Source organism: Prionailurus viverrinus, chromosome B1, assembly GCF_022837055.1.
Source record: "Prionailurus viverrinus isolate Anna chromosome B1, UM_Priviv_1.0, whole genome shotgun sequence".
In the NCBI taxonomy this organism is placed as follows: Eukaryota; Metazoa; Chordata; class Mammalia; order Carnivora; family Felidae; genus Prionailurus; species Prionailurus viverrinus.
In genome coordinates this window covers 35,719,081-35,738,831 of record NC_062564.1, presented here as the reverse complement: position 1 = coordinate 35,738,831, position 19,751 = coordinate 35,719,081, and the positions used below count along the sequence as shown (strand labels likewise).

The following is a 19,751-nucleotide window of genomic DNA, read 5'->3' as shown; positions in this document are numbered from 1 at the left end:
TAAGGTGCTTGGTTTACTGAAGAGAGTGGTAAAAGCATTCTAGGGAATTGAAAGCAGCAACTAAAAAGTAATCTTTGCAAATTTTCCAGCCTGCCTTGTTCAGGCATCTTAATTTTCCTAAGGAAGAACCCAGGTAGTCAGGGCCACCTCTAGATAATTTATGGTATTCTATCCCGTATTTCTACAAAGAAGCCCTGAATCCAGCAAAGGTTCAAGGACCTGTTCGGGGTTGGAGTGTCTACCCTCTTTGTTTCAGTCCCTTTTGCCTTAAAGGTCCTATGATTTCACAGGCTCTTAGACTGCCCACAGCTGGAGTCCCATCAAGGTCCCCTGCGACTTCCAAAGCCTGACTTATATGTATTTTATCTCTTCAAGAGGAAGATACAGATGGTTGTTTGCATCATCATGGGAACACGTGACGATCTCTATGGGGCTATTAAAAAGCTGTGCTGTGTGCAGGCTCCTGTGCCCTCACAGGTGAGTGGAGAGCTAGGCAGGAGGCATACGTGGAAACTCTATAACCTCCCTTGAGGTTTTGAAAAGAGGGGTACAGGGGCGCCTGGGTGGCGCAGTCGGTTAAGCGTCCGGCTTCAGCCAGGTCACGATCTTGCGGTCCATGAGTTCGAGCCCCGCGTCAGGCTCTGGGCTGATGGCTCAGAGCCTGGAGCCTGTTTCCAATTCTGTGTCTCCCTCTCTCTCTGCCCCTCCCCCATTCATGCTCTGTCGTCTCTCTCTGTCCCAAAAATAAATAAACGTTAAAAAAAAAAAAATTTTTTTTTTTTTTTTTTTTTTGAAAAGAGGGGTACAGATGTTCAAAAACTGAAGTTACTATTAGAAGCCATCATGTGTAACCCTTCTGGTGGAAAGTTCCCCTTATTAGAGTAACCTGGTGAAAAGCAGAGGCTCTTTGTAAATAAATACTGCCTTCATATCCACAAATGAGTACTCTTGCTGGTTCAGACAGTGAGCTGCTGGGTGGTTTCACATGACTGGGTTCTGAGAGTATAGGCTTCACTCTGAAAGGGGAAAGCTGTTAATCCTAAGTAGGTTTGTTTGTTTGTTTGTTTAATTTATTCTGTGTGAGATCCTTTTGAAAGTTTTTGGGTTTTGGTTGTCTTTTTGTTTTGTTGTGTGTTGTGTATGCGCGTGCATGCCTACATAGAAATCCTAGAATTAGAGCTAGTCATGCATAGTGTATTGCCTGCTAACTGGGGTGTCTTAAACAAATGTAGTGTTTACTTCAGGATTGTTTATATTGTCTGACAGGCTTATAGTGTCCCCTTTCTCCACACCCCTTTATTATAGGTCATCAATGTTCGAACCATTGGTCAGCCAACCAGGCTTCGGAGTGTGGCCCAGAAAATTTTACTTCAGATTAATTGTAAATTGGGTGGTGAGCTCTGGGGAGTGGATATTCCTCTGGTGAGTGATGCTGAGATGTTTCTTCGTTCAATTTAGCTCTCCAGAGACTCCTACCTAGCTATTTTCCTAGTTTTCCTCATAGAGTTATCCTTATTCTCCATGCTTAGTGGTCTAAATGGTTCATGGCCTGCTTTTGTGTAGCCCACGTGCTGAGAATGGTTTCTATAACCTTAGTTGAAACCAATAAAAATAAGACTGATATTTTCTGACACATGAAAATTATATGACATTCCATTTTCATTGTCCTTAAATGAGTTTTATTGGAGTATAGCTATACTTCTTTACAGACTAACTGTGGCTGCTCTTGTGTTGTAATGACAGACAAAATTGAGTAGTTCCTACAGAGACTGTGGCTCACAAAGCCCAGTGTTATTTACTGTACGGTCCTTTACAGGAAAAGCATGCTGATCCTTGTTCTAGATCTCTGACTTATTCATAGTGTTTAAAAAAATGTCAAGTTGATTACAGTCTCTTTCTTCCTCCAGAATTCATTTTCATATGTTGCTTTTGGGGTTCAGATAATAATTGAAGATGGGGTGATGGATTGCTTGGTTTTTCTGGTTTGTTTTTTGTTTTCAAACCCAGAAACAATTAATGGTGATTGGGATGGATGTTTACCATGACCCCAACCGAGGCATGCGCTCCGTGGTTGGCTTTGTTGCAAGCATCAATCTGTAAGTCTACTCAGTTCCATTTTGTTTGGTTACCTCATTTTGATGCCTAATCTTATTGTAAATCCAGCAAATACTTTTTGAATATTTTGTATTATAGTAAAAGTATACTTTAGAAAAGAATACTAAACTCTATTTTCTCCTTTATCTTTCTATTAGTTTATGCAGTCTGTTAGCAAGCTTGTCAGGTCTGTAAGTTTGTTGCCTCAAATGTGGTCTGGTCTTCTTCAGAATAGGGGCTCTGTCTTGGTGTTTTTTCCCCCTAGGAATGAGGGATTTTTTGTTTGTTCTGATTAAAAACAAGACCTGTTCATGCAGATACCTGCAGGAATTTAGAAAGTGAAGGTTCCTCGTGGACCATCTTTTATTGACCACCACCAAAGGTTTGAAGTATATATACTTTTCAAATTCTCACTTATGTGCATAGTAACACGTATAGGTGGTGCATGTATGTTTACAAAATGGCATATTGCTATGTATACTATTTCTTAACTTGTTTTATGTACTTAAATTGTATATTGCAGATATCTTCACATATCAATACAAAGAATCTCAACCAATTCTTTTTTTTTTTTTTTAATTTTTTTTTTTCAACGTTTATTTATTTTTGGGACAGAGAGAGACAGAGCATGAATGGGGGAGGGGCAGAGAGAGAGGGAGACACAGAATCGGAAACAGGCTCCAGGCTCTGAGCCATCAGCCCAGAGCCTGACGCGGGGCTCGAACTCACGGACCGCGAGATCGTGACCTGGCTGAAGTCGGACGCTCAACCGACTGCGCCACCCAGGCGCCCACAACCAATTCTTTTTAACTGCTGCATGGAATTTATTGTATGCCAGAACACTATTTAACTAGTCCTCTGTTGGTGGATATCTGAAATTTTTTCAGTTGGAAGCAGTTTTGTATCAAATGCCACAATTATGCCTATATTTTTACATTCTGTGTATGACTTACATATATATCTTTTCTCATATTAACGTATGTTTTTATCTGTAACATAAATGCATTTACTAGATACCGTATCGGTGCATAGAGGCGCCTGTGTGCTGACATTCAGACTGTGAGCCTTCCTCTGTGAGTGTGTGTTCATCTCTCTCTCTCTACTACCTCCTCCACAGCACACTCACAAAATGGTATTCACGAGTGGTGTTCCAGATGCCTCATCAGGAGATTGTGGATAGCCTGAAGCTATGCCTGGTGGGTTCCTTAAAAAAGTTTTATGAGGTAAGGGGAACAGAAATTCTAGAGTTGTTTTTAAGGACTACCTATCTGACCACTTTAAGAGGAAGTCTGATTTAGTGGGAGGGATCCCATATTGGAGGTGAATCTCCTAAACAGACTCAAAAGTTAGTCATTGCTGAACAGGTAGCTCAAAGGGACTGCCTTCGGGCTTCTACTTGTACAGAGCAGCATAAAGAGATAAATGCTTTGATTTTGCTGGGTAAGTAGTGATTATTTCCCAGATTGTAATAAGCCTGATGCCTATAGATATAATCTCATGCCCTTATCAGGGAAGTGAGGGTAAATTTCAGCAATTAAAACTTTTGAATTTACTCAGCTTTTTATGACTATTATTAGGCACTTTTCATTTTGGTTCAAGACAAATGCCTCCCTATAATCACCCCTAGAACTCCCAGGAATGCTAACCATAGAGAATTGCTGTCATTAAACTGATATTGGGTCTGGCACAATGAGCAAGCAAAATACTGGGTTTTGCCTTGGCCAGTACATCAAAGGAAGCATTGATAAGTGGCTTTCATTTCTTAGGGTCAGAGTTAGCCCTTTGCATGGAGATTAACAGCAAGAAATTTAATAATTTCATATGATTACAGTCAGTCACTAGAACTCCACCTTGTTTCATTTTAGATTAATGTTCCCTACACTGTCCTTCAAACAGTTTGATGTTTTTCAGTGTTAGAGATAAGGAAAAAAAAAGTTGAATTTTGTCTCTAAGGAGACCTGTATGATACACTACTTTGTCACCAAGTTCTAACACCTTCATTTTTTTTTCCTTTTCCTTTTTTTTTAAATTTATATTCAAGTTAGTTAACATACAGTGTAGTGTTGGCTTCAGGAGTAGAACCCAGTGATTTCATCTCTTACATAAGGACACCCAGTGCTCATCCTGAAAAGTGCCCTCCTTAATGCTTGTCACCCATTTAACCTCTACTCCATCCCCACCAGCAACCCTCAGTTTGTTCTCTGTACTTAAGAGTCTCTTATGGTTTGTCTCCTCTGTTTTTATCTTATTTTTCCTTCATTTTCCCTATGTTCATGTGTTGAGTTTTTCAAATTCCACATATGAGTGAAATCATGGTATCTGTCTTTCTCTGACTGACTTATTTCACTTAGCACATAATACCCTCCAGTTCTAGCCACATTGTTGCAGATGGCAAGAATTCAGCCTTTTTAATCTCTGAGTAATATTCCGTTGTATATATATATATATATATATATATACCACATTTTCTTAATCCATTCATCAATTGACGGACATTTGTGTTCTTTCCATAATTTGGCTATTGTTAATAGCACTGCTATAAACGTTGGGGGGCATGTGTCCCTTTGAATCAGCACTCCTGTATACTTTGGATAAATGCCTAGTAGTGCAATTGCAGAGTCGTAGGGTAGTTCTATTTTTAATTTTTTGAGGAACCTCCATACTGTTTCAGAGTAGCTGTACCAGTTTGCATTCCCACCAGAGTGCAAAAGGGTTCTTCTTTCTCCACATTCTTGCCAACATCTATTGTTTCCTGAGTTGTTAATTTTAGCCCCCCTGACAGGTGTGAGGTGGTATATCTTATTGTGGTTTTGACTTGTATTTCCCTGATGATGAGTGATGGTGAGCATCTTTTCATGTGTCTGTTTGCCATCTGGATGTCTTTTTTGGAAAAGCGCCTCTTCATGCCTTCTGCCCATTTCTTTACTGGATTGTTTGTTTTTTTGGGTGTTGAGTTTGGTAAATTCTATATAGACTTTGGCTATTAACCCTTTATCTAATATGTCATTTGCAAATATCTTTTCCCATTCTGTTGGTTGCCTTTTAGTTTTGTTGATTGTTTCCTTTGCTGTGCAGAAGCTTTTTATCTTGATGAGTTCCGAATAGTTCATTTTTGCTTTTATTTCCCTTGCCTCCAGAGACATGTTGAGTAAGAAGTTGCTGTGGCCTAGGTCAAAGAGGTTGCTGCCTGCATTCTCCTGTAGGATTTTGATGGTTTCCTGTCTTACATTTAGGGCTTTCATCCATTTTGAATTTATTTTTGTGTATGGTGTAAGAAAGTGGTCCAGTTTCATTCTTCTGCATGTTGCTGTCTAGTTCTCCCAGCACCATTTGCTAAAGAGACTGTCTTTTTTCCATTGAATGTTCTTTCCTGCTTTGTCAAGGATTAGTTGGCCATTTATTTGTCCATTTCTGGGTTCTCTATTCTAGTCCATTGGTCTATGTGTTTGTTTTTATGGGTTAAAGTCCAGGATTGTGATGCCTCCAGCTTTGGTTTTCTTTTTCAGCAGTACTTTGGCTATTGGGGTCTTTCGTGGTTTCATACAAATTTTAGGATTCTTTGTTCTAGTTTTGTGAAGAATGCTTATGTTATTTTGATAAGGATTGCACTGAATGTGTAGATTGCTTTGGGTAGTATTGACATTTTAACTGTATTTGTTCTTCCAATCCATGAGCGTGAAATATTTTACCATTTCTTTGTCTTCTTCATTTTCTTTCATAAGCTTTCTATAATTTTCAGTGTACAGATCATTTACCTCTTTGCTTAGGTTTATTCATAGGTGTTTTATGGTTTTTGGTGCAATTGTAAATGGGACTGATTCCTTGATATCTCTTTCTGTTGCTTCATTATTGATGTATAGAAATGCAACTGATTTCTGTACATTGATTTTATATCCCACGACTTTGCTGAATTCATGCATCAGCTCTAGTAGTTTTTGGTGGAATCTTTCAGGTTTTTCCATGTAGTGTCATGTCATCTGCGAAGAGTGAAAGTTTGACTTCTTTGCCAATTTGGATGCCTTTTATTTCGTTTTGTTGTCTGATTGCTGAGGCTAGGATTTCCAACACTATGTAAAACAACAATGGTGAGAGTGGACATCCCTATTGTGTTCCTGACCTGAGGGGGAAAGCTCTCAGTTTTTCCCCATTGAGGATATTAGCTGTGGGCCTTCATATATGGCTTTTATGATGTTAAGGTATGTTCCTTCTATCCCGACTTTCTTGAGGGTTTTTATCAAGAAAGGATGCTGTACTTTGTCAAATGCTTTTTCTGCATCTACTGACAGGATCCTATGGTTCCTATCCTTTCTTCAAATGTGCTGTATCATGTTGATTGATTTGCGAATATTGAACCAGTCTTGTGCCCGGGAATGAATCCCACTTGATCGTGGTGAATAATTCTTTTAATATACTGTTGAATTCGATTTGGTAGTATCTTGTTGAGTTTTTTTGAATCAAGGTTCATCAGGGATATTGGCATGTAATTCTCCTTTTTAATGGGGTCTCTGGTTTTGAAATCAAGGTAGTGCTGGTTTCATAGAATGAGTTTGGAAGCATTCCTTCCATTTCTATTTTTTGGAATAGTTTGATTAGAATAGGTATTAACTCTGCTTTAAATGTCTGGTAGAATTCCCCTGGGAAGCCATCTGGCCCAAGACTCTTATTTCTTGGGAGATTTTTTTGATAAACGATTCAAATTCTTTGCTGGCTATGGGTCTGTTCAGATTTTCTATTTCTTCCCGTCTGAGATTTGGTAGTGTGTGTGTGTGTGTGTGTGTGTGTGTGTGTGTGTGTGTCTGGGAATTTGTCCATTTCTTCCAGATTGTCCAGTTTGTTGGCATATGATTTTTATAGTTCTCTTATAATTGTTTGTATTTCTGTGGTGTTCGTTGTGATCTCTTGTCTTTCATTTGTGATTTTATCTGTTTGGGTCCTTTCTTTTTGAGAAGTATGGCTAGGGGTTATCAATTTTGTTTATTTTTTCCAAAAGCCAGTTCTTAGTTTCATTGATCTGTTCTACTGTTTTTGTTTTTTTATTTTTTTGGATTCTGTAACATTTATTTCTGCTCTAATTTCTATGATTTCCCCTTTTCTGCTGGATTTGGGCCTTATTTGCTGCTCCTTTTCTGGCTTCTTTAGGTGTAAGGTTAGGTTGTGTATTTGGGACCTTTCTTAAGATAGACCTAAATTGCATTGTATTTTCCTATTAGGACTCCCTTTGCTGCATCCCACAGGGTTTGGACTGTCATGTTTTCATTTTAATTTGCTTCCATGTATTTTTTTTTTTATGTCTTCTTTAAGTTCCTGGTTAACCCATTTGTTGTTTAGTAGGATGTTCTTTAACCTCCATGTATTTTGGGGGCTTTCCAAGTTTTTTCTTGTGGTTGATTTCAAATTTCATAATATGATTTGAAAATACTCATGGTATGATCTCAGTTTTTTTTGTACCTGTTGAGGGCTGTGTCACGACTCAAAATATGATCTATTTGGAGAATGTTCCATGTGCACACTAAAGAAGAATGTGTATTCTTCTGCTTTAGGGTAAAGTGTTCTGAATATATCTGTTAAGTCTATCTGGTCTAGTGTGTCATTCAGAGCTCTTGGTTCCTTATTGATTTTCTGCCTAGATGATCTGTCCATTGTTGTAAGTGAAGTATTAAAGTCTGCTAGGGGCGCCTGGGTGGCTCAGTCAGTTGAGCATCTGACTTCAGCTCAGGTCATGATCTCGCAGTCCGTGAGTTCGAGCCCCGCGTCGGGCTCTGTGCTGACAGCTTGGAGCCTGGAGCCTGCTTCGGATTCTGTGTTTCCCTCTCTCTCTGCCCCTCCCCTGCTCAAGCTCTGTCTCTCTCTCTCTCTCTCTCTGTCAAAAATAAATAAACATTAAAAAAAATAAATAAAGTCTGCTACAATTGGGGCACCTGGATGGCTCAGTCAGTTGAGCATCCAACTTCGGCTCAGGTCGTGATCTCATGGTTCATGGGTTCTGGCCCTGCTTCGGGCTCTGTGCTGACAGCTCGGAGCCTGGAGCCTGCTTCGGATTCTGTGTCTTCCTCTCTCTTTGCTCCTCCCCTGCTCACACTCTGTCTGTCTCTCAAAAATAAATAAAGATTAAAGTCTGCTACAAGTATGGTATTATTATCAATAAGTTTCTTTGTGATTAATTTATATATTTGGGTGCTTTCATGTTGGGGGCATAAATATTTACAATTGTTAGCTCCACTTGATGGATAGATCCCTTAGTTATGATATAATGCCCTTCTTCATTTCTTGTTACAGTCTTTAAAATCTAGTTTGTCTGATACAAGTATGGCCATTTCAGCTTTCTTTTGATGTCCATTAGCATGATAGATGGTTTTCCATCCCCTCACTTTCAGTCTGCAGGTGTCCTCAGGTCTAAAATGAGTCTCTCAGAGGGGTGCCTGGGTGGCTCGGTTGGTTGAGTGTCCAACTTCGGCTCAGGTCATGATCTCGCAGTTTGTGGGTTCGAGCCCCGCGTCGGGCTCGGTGCTGACAGCTTGGAGCCTGGAGTCTGCTTCGGATTCTGTGTCTCCGTCTCTCTCTGCCCCTCCCCTGCTTGTGCTCTGTCTGTCTCTATCTATCAAAAATAAATAAAATGTAAAAAAAAAAATTTTTTTTTTAAATGAGTCTCTTAGGGGTGCCTGGGTGGTTCAGTCAGTTAAGTGTCCAACTTTGGCTCAGGTCATGATCTTGCAGTCTGTGAGTTCGGGCCCTGCATTGGACTGTGTGCTGACAGCTCCAGAGTTTGAAGCCTGCTTCCAATTCTGTGTCTCCCTCTCTCTGCCCCTCCCCAGCATGCATGCGTGTGCTCTGTAGCTCTCTCTCTCTCTCAAAAATAAATATTAAATAAAATGAGTCTCTTGTAGACAGCATATAGATGGATCTTGTCTTTTTATCCAGTCTGATACCCTGTGCCTTTTTATTTAGTCCATTTGCATTCAGAATCATAATTTAAAGATACTAATTTAGTACCATTCTGTTATCTGTACATTTCGTGTTTGTTGTGATGGTCTCTCCACTCACATAGTCCCCATAGGATCTCTTGCAGGGCTGGTTTAGTGGTCACAAACTCCTTTAGTTTTTGTTTGTCTGGGAAAGTCTTTCTCTCTCCTTCTATTCTGAATGACAGCTTTGCTGGATAAAGGATTCTTGGCTGCATATTTTTCTTATTCAACACACTGAATATTTCCTGCCACTCTCTTCTGGCCTGCCAAGTTTCAGTGGACAGTTCTGCTACTAACCTTATGTGTCTACCCTTGTAGTCTAAGGACCTTTTGTCCCTAGCTGCTTTCAGAATTCTCTTTTTATCTTTGTATTTTGCCAGTTTCATTATGATATGTCATGGTACTGACCTGTTTTGTTGGTTTTGAAGGGAGTTATCTTTGCCTCTTGGACTTGGATGCCTGTTTCCTTCCCCAGATTAAGGAAATTCTCAGCTATAATTTGTTCAAATAAATCTTGTCCTTTCTTTTGCTTTTCCTCTTCTATTACTCCTATGATACAGATTTTGTTTAATTTCATGGAATCACGTAGTTCATGATCTAGTACTTTCCTCTCTCTTTTTCAGATTCATTATTTTCCATAATTTTATCTTCTGTTTCACCTATTCTCTCCTCTGCTTCTTCCATCCTTGCCTAGTCACTGTAACTAGTTTATTAGTTTACTTTGCATCTCAGTGATAGCGTTTTTAAATTCATCCTGAATAGTTCTTAGGTCTTTGATCTCTGCAGGCAAGAGTTTCTCTGGTGTCTTCTGTGCTTTTTTAAAGCCCAAGTATTAGTCTTATGACCATTACTCTAAATTCTTGTTCACATATATTGTTTATATCTGTTTTGGCAATTCTCTGGCTGTGATTTCTTGTTGAACTTTCTTTTGGGGAAAATTCCTCTGTTTTATCATTTTGGCTAAGTTTCTGTCTTTTGCATGTTTTAAAAGCTTGTTATGTGTCCTGCGCCTGAGAGTATTATATTAAGAAGGAATCATAACACTGTCTAAAGCCTGGCACTTCAGCAAGTGTTTTAGGCGTGTGTTGCATGCACTCTGTTGTGCTTTGGCTGCTTTATCCCACTAGTCAGTCCTCTGTAGAGCTCTTCCTTGATTGTAGTAGTGGGGTGTTTAGACCTTCAACCAGGTATGCTTTGATTCATTTGTTGAAGTAACCCTGGGAAACAAAAGGAAAGGTGAGGGGAAGCCTTGATCCTGCCAAGCTGTTTCCCTCCAACTGTGGAGATCCTTCTGCCACTCCACAGGTCAATTTCCTGGGTGTTCCAAGTGATAATGACCTCAATACAGCTGTGTTTGAGGGACAAGGAAAATCCTGGTTCCCCTATTTCTCTGCCATCTTAACTCCCTCCCCACACCTTCCTTTTCCTTGTTGTTGATGCCATGGTTTTCCTTCAAGTTCTGTCTGTTAAGGCCTAGTTCAAAGATTACTTCTGTGAAGGCTTTTCCATTTCTCCCCACTGCTCTTTCCCGTAAAGAGACTTATTTCTTTATGTTCCTTCCTCTTCCAAGGCCCTTTGTTTATATTCTGTGTAGTGGATGTTATATCCTGCCTTATATTAGTTATTTGCATCCTTATTTCTCCGGGTTGTAAATTACTTGAGCACTGCTTGGTTATTGATGGCTGTGTAACAGATTTACCATAAAACTTAGTAGCAGGCAGTGAGCATTTATAACGTTTAAGTCAAGAAGTTGGACAGGATGCAGTGGGCTCTGGTGCCTCTTCATGTGGTCTTTCCACATGAGCTAGTTTGGGCTTCCTCACATTGTGGTGGCAGAGTTCAAGATGTACGGTTTCCAAGAAACTGAGAGTCACGTGGAAGTCATGTTGCTTTTATACCTTAGCCTTGAAAGTTATGCAGTATCACGTTCACTGCATTTCATTTGTCCAGTATATCATTATGAATATGCCTTATAATTTGGAGGAGCCAGTGTGGAGTAAGGATAGATTTAAAGAAACAACTAATCTGCTCTTTAAAGCTGTTACATACATTTTCATATTTTTGTTCTAATTTAATTGCCTTCCCCCCACCCTTGATTTGCCACTGTTTGTACACAATAAATTTGTACAGAACTCTTTGGCATAGAAAGTAGATGGTGGTTTGTTAACCAATCTAGTTCTTTCTCAGGCCATTTGTTCCATCAGTTTTATATCCTGAAGAAGCATTAACCCAATTTCCCAATATATTTGATTATCAGTATCAGGATTATCATAAGATTTGTGTAAGTAATATAACTGAATCTTACCACTGAGGTTAGTGTCACATCACATTGTGATATGGTAGTAAATATAATCTGAAATATGAGTCAAAAGATAGTGGCATGTTGCTAGAGTCCCACTCAGGCATGAATAATTAGTCTAGTTTTTCATCATATTACATGACCAAAATGTCTCCCAGAACTATGCCAGTTACATTTCCAGACTTCCATTTGACATTGTCAGGTTCTAAAAGCAAAAGTAGTCTCAGCAACATGGCTTCACCCTTTCAGGTTGCTGGTATACTTGAGCTAACACACAATAGGATCATCTCTTACTCTAAGCCTATTTGAGATACAAATACAATATTGCATAACGATTGATTCATTCTTTTATCCTCAGCTCCCATTCTTTCATCTTTCCAGTTCTACCCTAACATTTCTACTTTTGGAGCCAGTGTTAGGTTTGGCCACTGTGCTGGTGTAGATTGCTGACAGCAGTGCTAGGATGGCAGGTGCTTCCCCCTTAATCCATTCTCATTAATAGGGAAGGGTTACACAGGTTCAGAATTAGTGAACTCTCTGACCTCTAGCTAAATACAGTTTATAAAGGTTTTTTTTTTTAATGTTTATTTACTTTTGAGAGAGACAGAGTGTGAGTGGAGGAAGGGCAGAGAGAGAGGGAGACACATAATCCGAAACAAGCTCTAGGCCATCAGCACAGAGCCCAATGCAGAGATCAGACTCATGGACAGTGAGATCTTGACCTGAGCCGAGTCGGGCTCCCAACTGACTGAGCCACGTAAGCGCCCCTAGCTAAATACAGTTTAGCTGTATTTCCTGTGAACCTCCATTTTTGCTAGAGGGGATCAAAGCACAGTCCACCTCATGAGGCCCTTAGGAATTTTATCATAAAGGTTTAAAAATACAGTTATAAAAAATATATACGACTACAGTTTTTTTTCTTTAACATTTATTCATTTTTGAGACAGAGAGACAGAGCACAAGCTAGGGAGGGGCACAAAGAGAGAAAGGGAGACACAGGATCTGAAGCAGGCTCTAGGCTCTGAGCTGTCAGCACAGAACCTGACACGGGGCTCGAACCCACAAACAATGAGATTATGACCTGAGCTGAAGTAGCCTGCCCAACCGACTGAGCCACCCAGGCATCCCTGATTACAGTTTTTTGCTTAGGGATTGTTATAGGTTGAATTGTATCTCCTCCTACCCCCAACAAAGATACTGAAGTTCTAACCACCACCCAGTACTAGTGAATGTGTTTGGAAATAGGACCTTTGCAGATGAGATGGAGTTAAGATGAGGTCATTAGAGTGGGCCCCAATCCAATATGACTGTGGTCTTAATGAAAGGAGGAGATTTGAACACAGGGGCGGATACATGTAGACAAAAGACAATGTGAAGACAAAGATCACCATCTACAAGCCAAGGAACACTTAAGGCCACCAGAGGCTAGGAGGGAGGTCGTAGAACAGATTGTCCCTTATAGCCCTCAGAAGGAGTCAACCCTGCCAGCACCCTGATGTTAGACTCTTGTCCTCTAACCCTGTGAAACAATGCATTTGTGTTGTTGAAGCCACTCAGTTAGTGTGGTACTTTGTTATGGTAGACCTAGTGAACAAATACACAGTTCATCCCAGTTCTAACACCTGCAGTTTCAGCTCTGGTCTGAGAACCAGTAGGAAAAAAGAATATTGAGATCTTGTGTGGGAAAATAAAATATTGTATACTAGCATTCTTCTCCACTCCCTCTTCTCTAGATCCCCCAGAGAAGGGGAGGGACATTTTCTGGGCCCTGTTCATGTTGAATGTTAGTACACACTCTCGAAAGCATGCAAATCAGCCTTTCTCGACTTTATCCCTTTGGTGTTAGACAAAAAACGTTTCAATTGCCCATTCTATTCTCTACCAAACTGTTACTCTGAGGGTGAAAATATGTTCCTTGGTCTGAGGAAATGTGAGTTGGCAGTCCAAATTGGTGCAGTATCTTCTGTTTCAGTCCTTTTGTTTAGTATTTTGAACATTTATATCTACCAGCAGGTATGCATAGCCCAGTCAACAATAGATGTCTGTTTATGTCAAGAACTGTTTGTTGCCTCCCGGAGCTACCAGGGTCCGTGTAACTTGCCAACTATGTGCAAGGCCTTCCGCTCAGGGAATCTACCCCAGAACCATCTGCATTCTCTGTATCTCCTCTTGTCAGAAGAATTCCTGTTGGCATTTTGCACTTCTGAGGGTGTAAGAGAAATATCGAGATTCAACCCATTTCTGCATTGCCGTAGCCCCCAGTGTCATTTCATGGATCCAGGTGTCACCTCAGACAAACAAGCACACCAAAATAACTGCTTATTAGTTCCAACCTCTTTTTGATCCTCAAGATAATGATTCCCCATTTACTCTCCCCCCTACTTACTGATTATGTCTACTGTGCTTTTCTGTCTCTCATTTATTGATTTTGGGTTATATAGAAGTAATCGTAAAATGCATGACATTTTGTGTCTGGCTTATTGCTTCAGTGTGTTTTTAAGCCTCATGCAAGTTGTAGCTCATGTAGTTGTAGCTCATGCAAGTTTTGTTTTTTTGTATGGATGAATAATATTCCATTGCATATTTATTCCACAATTGGTTTATCTATTCATTATTGATGGACATTTGGACTTGTTCCCACCTTTTGACTATTTAGAATACTGCTGTAACATGCTTGATTATGTATTTGCTTGAGTACATATTTGCATTTCTTTTGGGTAGATACCTAGGAGTAAAATTGATGGGCCATAAGGTAATTCTGTATTCAACTTTTTGAGGAACCAGCAAACTTTTCTGCAGTGGTTACAGCATTTTCTTTCCTACCAGCAATGTATAGGGGTCTCAATTTCTCTGCATCCTTGCCAATACTTTGTTTTCCATTTTTAACTATAACCATTGTGAAGTGGTATCTCACTGTGGTTTTAACTTGCATTTCCTTAATAACCAGTGATGTTGAACATCGTTTCATGTGCTTATTGTCCATTTGTGTATCTTCTTTGAAGAAGTCTTTTCAGATCTTTTCCCCATTTTTTAATTGAGCTATTTGTCTTTTTGTTGTTGACTTGTAAAGAGTTTTTTTTACATATTTTGGATACAGAATGCTTATTTGATAAGTGATTTGCAAATATTTTGTCCCATCCTGTAGGATGTCTTCACTTTCTTGATAATGTTAATTTGATGCATAAAAATTTTTAGTTTTTATAAAGTCTAATTTTTGTATTTTTCTTTTTCTTTTTTTGCTTTTGGTGTCAAATCTAAGAATCTGTTGCCAAATCTGAGGTCGTGAACATTTACCCCTATGTTTTCATGTAACAATTTTGAGTATTACCTCCTGTATTTAGGTCATTGATCCATTTTGAGTTATATTTTGTATATGGAGTGAGGTAGGGATTCATCTTTATTCTTTGACATGTGGTTATCCGCTTATCCCAGCACCGCTTGTTGAGGAGTCTGTATTCCTTCTCCATAGAATGGTTTTGGCATCCTTGTTTAAATGGTTTTGGCATCCTTGTTTGGTTGGGGGGCATCTGGGTGGCTCAGTTGGTTCAGTGTCCAACTTCATTTTGGCTCAGGTCATGATCTCATGGTTCATGAGATAAAGCCCTGTGTTGGGCTGTGTGCTGACAGCGTGGGGCCTGCTTGGGATTCTCTCCCTCTGGATCTGCCTGTTGATCTGCTCACTCTCTCTCAAAATAAATAAATTAAAAAAATTTTTAAATAAACTTTTTAAAAAATTTAAAAAATCAGCTGGGCATAGGGGTGCCTGGGTGGCTCAGTTAAGTGTCAAACTCTTGATTTTGGCTCAGGTTATGATCGTGCAGTTTGTATGATCAAGCCCCTTGTCAGGCTCTGCACTGACATAGCTTGCTTGGGATTCTCTCTCTCCCGCTCTCTGCCTGTGCCTCCCCTGCTTGTGTGTGTGCATGCTCTCACTCTCTCTCAAAATAAATATTTTTTAAAAATCAGTTGGGCATAGATGTTTATTTCATAGAGTTTATCTCTGAAGTCTAAATTCTGTTGGTCTAAATATCATTCTTGTCAGTACAAGACTGTTTTGATTACTGTTTTTTTACTTTTACTTATTTTTTATAATGTTGATCTTATTTTTTTTAATGTTTATTTTTATTTTTGAGAGAGAAAGAGTCCAAGCAGTGGAGAGGCAGAGAGAGAGAGAGGGGGAGACACAGAATCCAAAGCAGGCTCCAGGCTCTGAACTGTCAGCACAGAGCCTGATGTGGGCTCAAACTCACAAACCTCAAAATCATGACTTGAGCTCATTCAACTGAATGGGCCACCCAGGCACCCCTGTTTTTTATTTTTTAGGTAGTTTTGAAATTGGAAAGTGTGAGTCTTCCAGGTTTTCTTTTTTCGATATTGTTTTAGCTGTTCAGTGCCCCTTAGAATTTCATATGAAATTTCCATCTCTGAAAAAAAAAAAGCCATTGGAATTTTGATAAGGAATGCACTGAATTTATAGATTGCTTTGAATCTATAAATTTGAACTTACTAGGGAATAATTTTAAGTGTTTCAGTGTTAAGTATATGTTAACTGTGAGTTTTCCGTAAACTTGTTTTATCATGTTAAGGAAGTTTCCTTTTGTTCATAATTTGATGAGCATTTTTATGTTGAAAGCATGTTGGGTTTTATCAAATGCTTTTTTTGCATATTAATTTTTAACAATCTTGTTCAGATTAATACCAAATTGATTTCGGTAGTACATAAAAACTTTGTTCTTATGTGATTCTATTCTTCTCCTGTTTTTGTGTGCTAATTCTATATTATGGTTCTCCAGAGAAACAGAATCAGTAGTGTGTGTGTGTGTGTGTGTGTGTGTGTGTGTGTGTGTATAGAAGGAGATTTGTTTACGTTAAGGCTTACATAATTTATGGAGGCTGGCAAGTCCAAAAACTTCAGAGTGGGTCAGCAGGCTGGAGACCTAGAGAATAGCTGATGTTGAAGCAAAGTAATCTTTGAACTAGGCCTTAACAGACAGAACTTGAAGGAAATCTCCTCCTTTCAAACTCAAATTTGAGTTTATCCTAATTTGTATTCCTTAGGCTTCTTGGATGTTCAGTTAAATTTTTCATCAAGTTTGGTAATTTCGGGTCCACTGTTTCTTCAGATATCCTTTTTGACCCTTTCTCTCTCACCTCTCCTACTGAGACTACAGTTATTTGTATTTGGTATGTTTGATGACATCACATTGTTTCAGAGGCTGTGTGCATTTTTCTTCTTTTCCCTTCTTCTTTTTCATACTGGATAATCTCAATTGACCTGTCTCCTGCTTCAATGGTTATTTCTTATGCCTAGTCAAATTGCTGTCAAGCCCCTCTGGTGGAATTTTCCCTTTCAGTTATTACACTTTTTACCTCCAGAATTTTTTTTTTAATTTTTTTAATGTTTATTTTTGAGAGAGAGAGAGACAGATCACAAACCATGGGTGGGAGGCAGAGAGAGAGGGAGACAGAGAATCCGAAGCAGGTTCCAGGCTGTCATCACAGAGCCCAGCGCAGGGCTTGAACTCATAAGCCATGAGACCGTGACCTGAGCTGAAGTCAGATGCTTAATTGACTTGACTGAGCCACCCAGGCGCCCCATTTAACTCCAGAATTTCTATTTGGTTCTTGCTTGTAACTTCTTTCTCTTCATTGATGATCTTTTTGGTGAGATACTTCCTATACTTTCTTTAAAGATTTCAGATCTGGTTTTCTTTAGTTCTTTGAACAGTATTTAAAGAAAATTTTTTAAACATTTATTCATTTTTGAGAGACAGAGACAGCGCGAATGGGGGAGGGACAGAGAGTGAGGGAGATAACAGAATCTGAAGCAGGCTCCAGGCTCTGAGCTGTCAGCACAGAGCCTGACGCCAGGCTCGAATCCACAAACTGTGAAATCATGACTTGAGCCCAAGTCAGATGCTTAACCATATGCTTAAGCGACTGAGCCACCCAGTCAGTTGAGCCACCCAGGCACCCCTGGACAGTATTTAAAATACTGGTTTGGGGATGCCTGGGTGGCTCAGTCGCTTAAGCGTCTGACTCCGGCTCAGGTCATGATCTTGCAGATCATGAGTTCGAGTCCCACATCGGGCTCTGTGCTGACAGCTCAGAGCCTGGAGCCTGCTTCAGATTCTGTGTCTCCCTCTCTCTCTGCCCCTCCCCGTTCATGCTCTGTCTCCCTCTGTCTCAAAAATAAATAAATGTTAAAAAAAAAAAATTTCAAATTAATGACAATAGTGCATACATCAGGAGGAAGTAAATGAAATTCTGTTGCTTTTAGTTGCTTGAATTGTTTAATATACTAATTTATATTACACTAGATTCGTAAAGGATCTATGTTGTGATTTCCAGGTTAGCCACTAAAAGTATAATAAAAGTATATAAATATCAAGATAAGAGAAAGCATAATAATTTTTTAAAAACTTAAAAAAAGGAAGAGAGGGAAAATGTGGAACAGGTGAGTCACATAGCATGCATTTCTTGAATCTTGAAAATGTTATACCACATTAAAGAAGCCAGTCATTTCAGTGAACAGAAGACCACAGATTCCATTTATTCAAGTGTTCAGGGGGTACCTGGGGGGTTCAGTTGGTTAAGCTTCCAAGCTTAACCTAGACACATCACACTAAAATTGTGATACCTAGACACATCACACTAAAATTGCTGAAAGAGCATGAATCATGAAAGCACCAAGAGAAAGCCACTTACTATATTCAAGGCATCTTCAGTAAGATTAAGACCTGATCTTTCATCAGAAATCATGGAGATCAAAAGGAAGTGAGATGACATATTCAAAATAATGAAAGAAAAATGTTGAATAAGAATTCTATATCCAGGAAAAACTGTTTAAAAATGAGAGATACCTTGACAATATTAAGCTCGGTGAAAGAAGCTTGACGTAAAAAAGCTGCATTTTATATTCTTCATTTCAATGAACTGTCCAGAATAGGCAAATCCATAGAGACAGAAAAGAGATGACTGGTTTCCAGGGAATGAGGATGTGGGTGAGAGTGGGGAGTAATTACTAACGAGTACAGGGTTTTTGGGGGTGGGGAGTGATGAAAATGTGGGATTAATGTTGGTAACTGCATAGCTTGGTGAGCATATTAAAAACCACTGAGTTACACACTTTGAAATGGGGAATTTCATGGTATGTGATTTATGTCAGTTTTTTTTTTAGATAAAGACATTTCCAGATAAAAACTGGGAGAATTTGGCACTGGTAGACCTGTCCTACAAGCAATACTAAAAGGAGTCCCTCATGTGGAAATAACACTAGACAGTAACTTGTGTCCACATGAAAAACTCAGTAGCACCAGAAATGATAACCATACAGATAAATATAAAAGAGAGCAAAAATGTTATTTTTGTCACTTTTTGTCTACTCCATTTTTGAGAGACAACTGCATAAAGCAATAAATGTGAGTGGATGTGCAAACAGTGTATTAAGATGCAATTTGACAATAAAGGCACAAAGGAGAGAGGAGGGAATAGAGTCATACAAGCAAGAGTTTTTTTTAATTTTTATTTTTTCAAGCAAAGTTTTTAATATTGCTGGAATTAATTTTATATTAGTCAACTAGATGATACTATTCCAAGTGAATATGTTAATTGTAATCTCCAGGGAAAACTCTATGAAAAGCACTCTGAAAAATATAAAAAAGGGAGTTAAAATGGTAACTAGAAAGTATCTGTTTAATAGAAAATATAAGGCAGTTGTTGAAGAACAGAGGGACAAAAAAGTTACAAAGCATGTGGAAAACAGTGAAATGGCACATGTAAATCTTCCCCTATTAGTAATTACCTTAATTGTAAATGGACTAAACATTCCATTCAAAAGATAGAAATTAGAAGAAAAAAATTAGAAAATGGATTAAGTGAAAAATACATGGTTATGCTTTCTGCAAGAGACATATTTTAGTTTCAAAGGCACAGTGGATTGAAAGTAAAGGATAGAACAAGAATATATACCATACAAATAATAACCAAAAGAGAGATGGAGTGTCTGTACTAACACCAGACAGAATAGACTTTAAGATAACAATTGTTAATAAAGACACGGAAGGATGTTTTATAATGGTAAATCTATGAGGAAGACCTCTTTCTCTCTCTACCCCTCTTCTGCTCATGCACACTCTCAAAAATATTTAAAAATAAACATTAAAACAACAACAACAGGGATGCCTGGGTGATTCAGTCGGTTAAGCGTCCAACTCTTTGACTTTGGCTCGGGTCATGATCTCGTGATTTCATGGGGTTGAGACCCACATCAGGCTCTGTGCTGGCAGTGTGGAGTGCAGAGCCTGCTTGGGATTCTGTCTCCCTCTCCGTCTGTCTGTCTCTCTCTCTCGATTCTGTCTCCCTCTCTCTCTGTCCCTCCCCCACTTTCTCTCTCT

At 39.1% G+C, this 19,751-nt stretch overlaps 1 protein-coding gene across 5 annotated transcripts in view; it reads left to right on the top strand.

Moving 5' to 3' along the window:
* Positions 1-19,751, top strand: part of PIWIL2 (piwi like RNA-mediated gene silencing 2) — a 75,766-nt gene that overhangs the window by 31,540 nt on the left and 24,475 nt on the right. For 4 of the 5 annotated variants that reach the window (XM_047857586.1, XM_047857582.1, XM_047857583.1 and 1 more), the window contains 4 exons: positions 376-477; positions 1,306-1,422; positions 2,008-2,096; positions 3,212-3,317. In XM_047857586.1, the coding sequence (XP_047713542.1) occupies positions 376-477; positions 1,306-1,422; positions 2,008-2,096; positions 3,212-3,317 (414 nt within the window). The remainder of the gene's footprint in view (positions 1-375; positions 478-1,305; positions 1,423-2,007; positions 2,097-3,211; positions 3,318-19,751) is intronic. The other variant, XM_047857585.1, reaches the window with a different exon arrangement.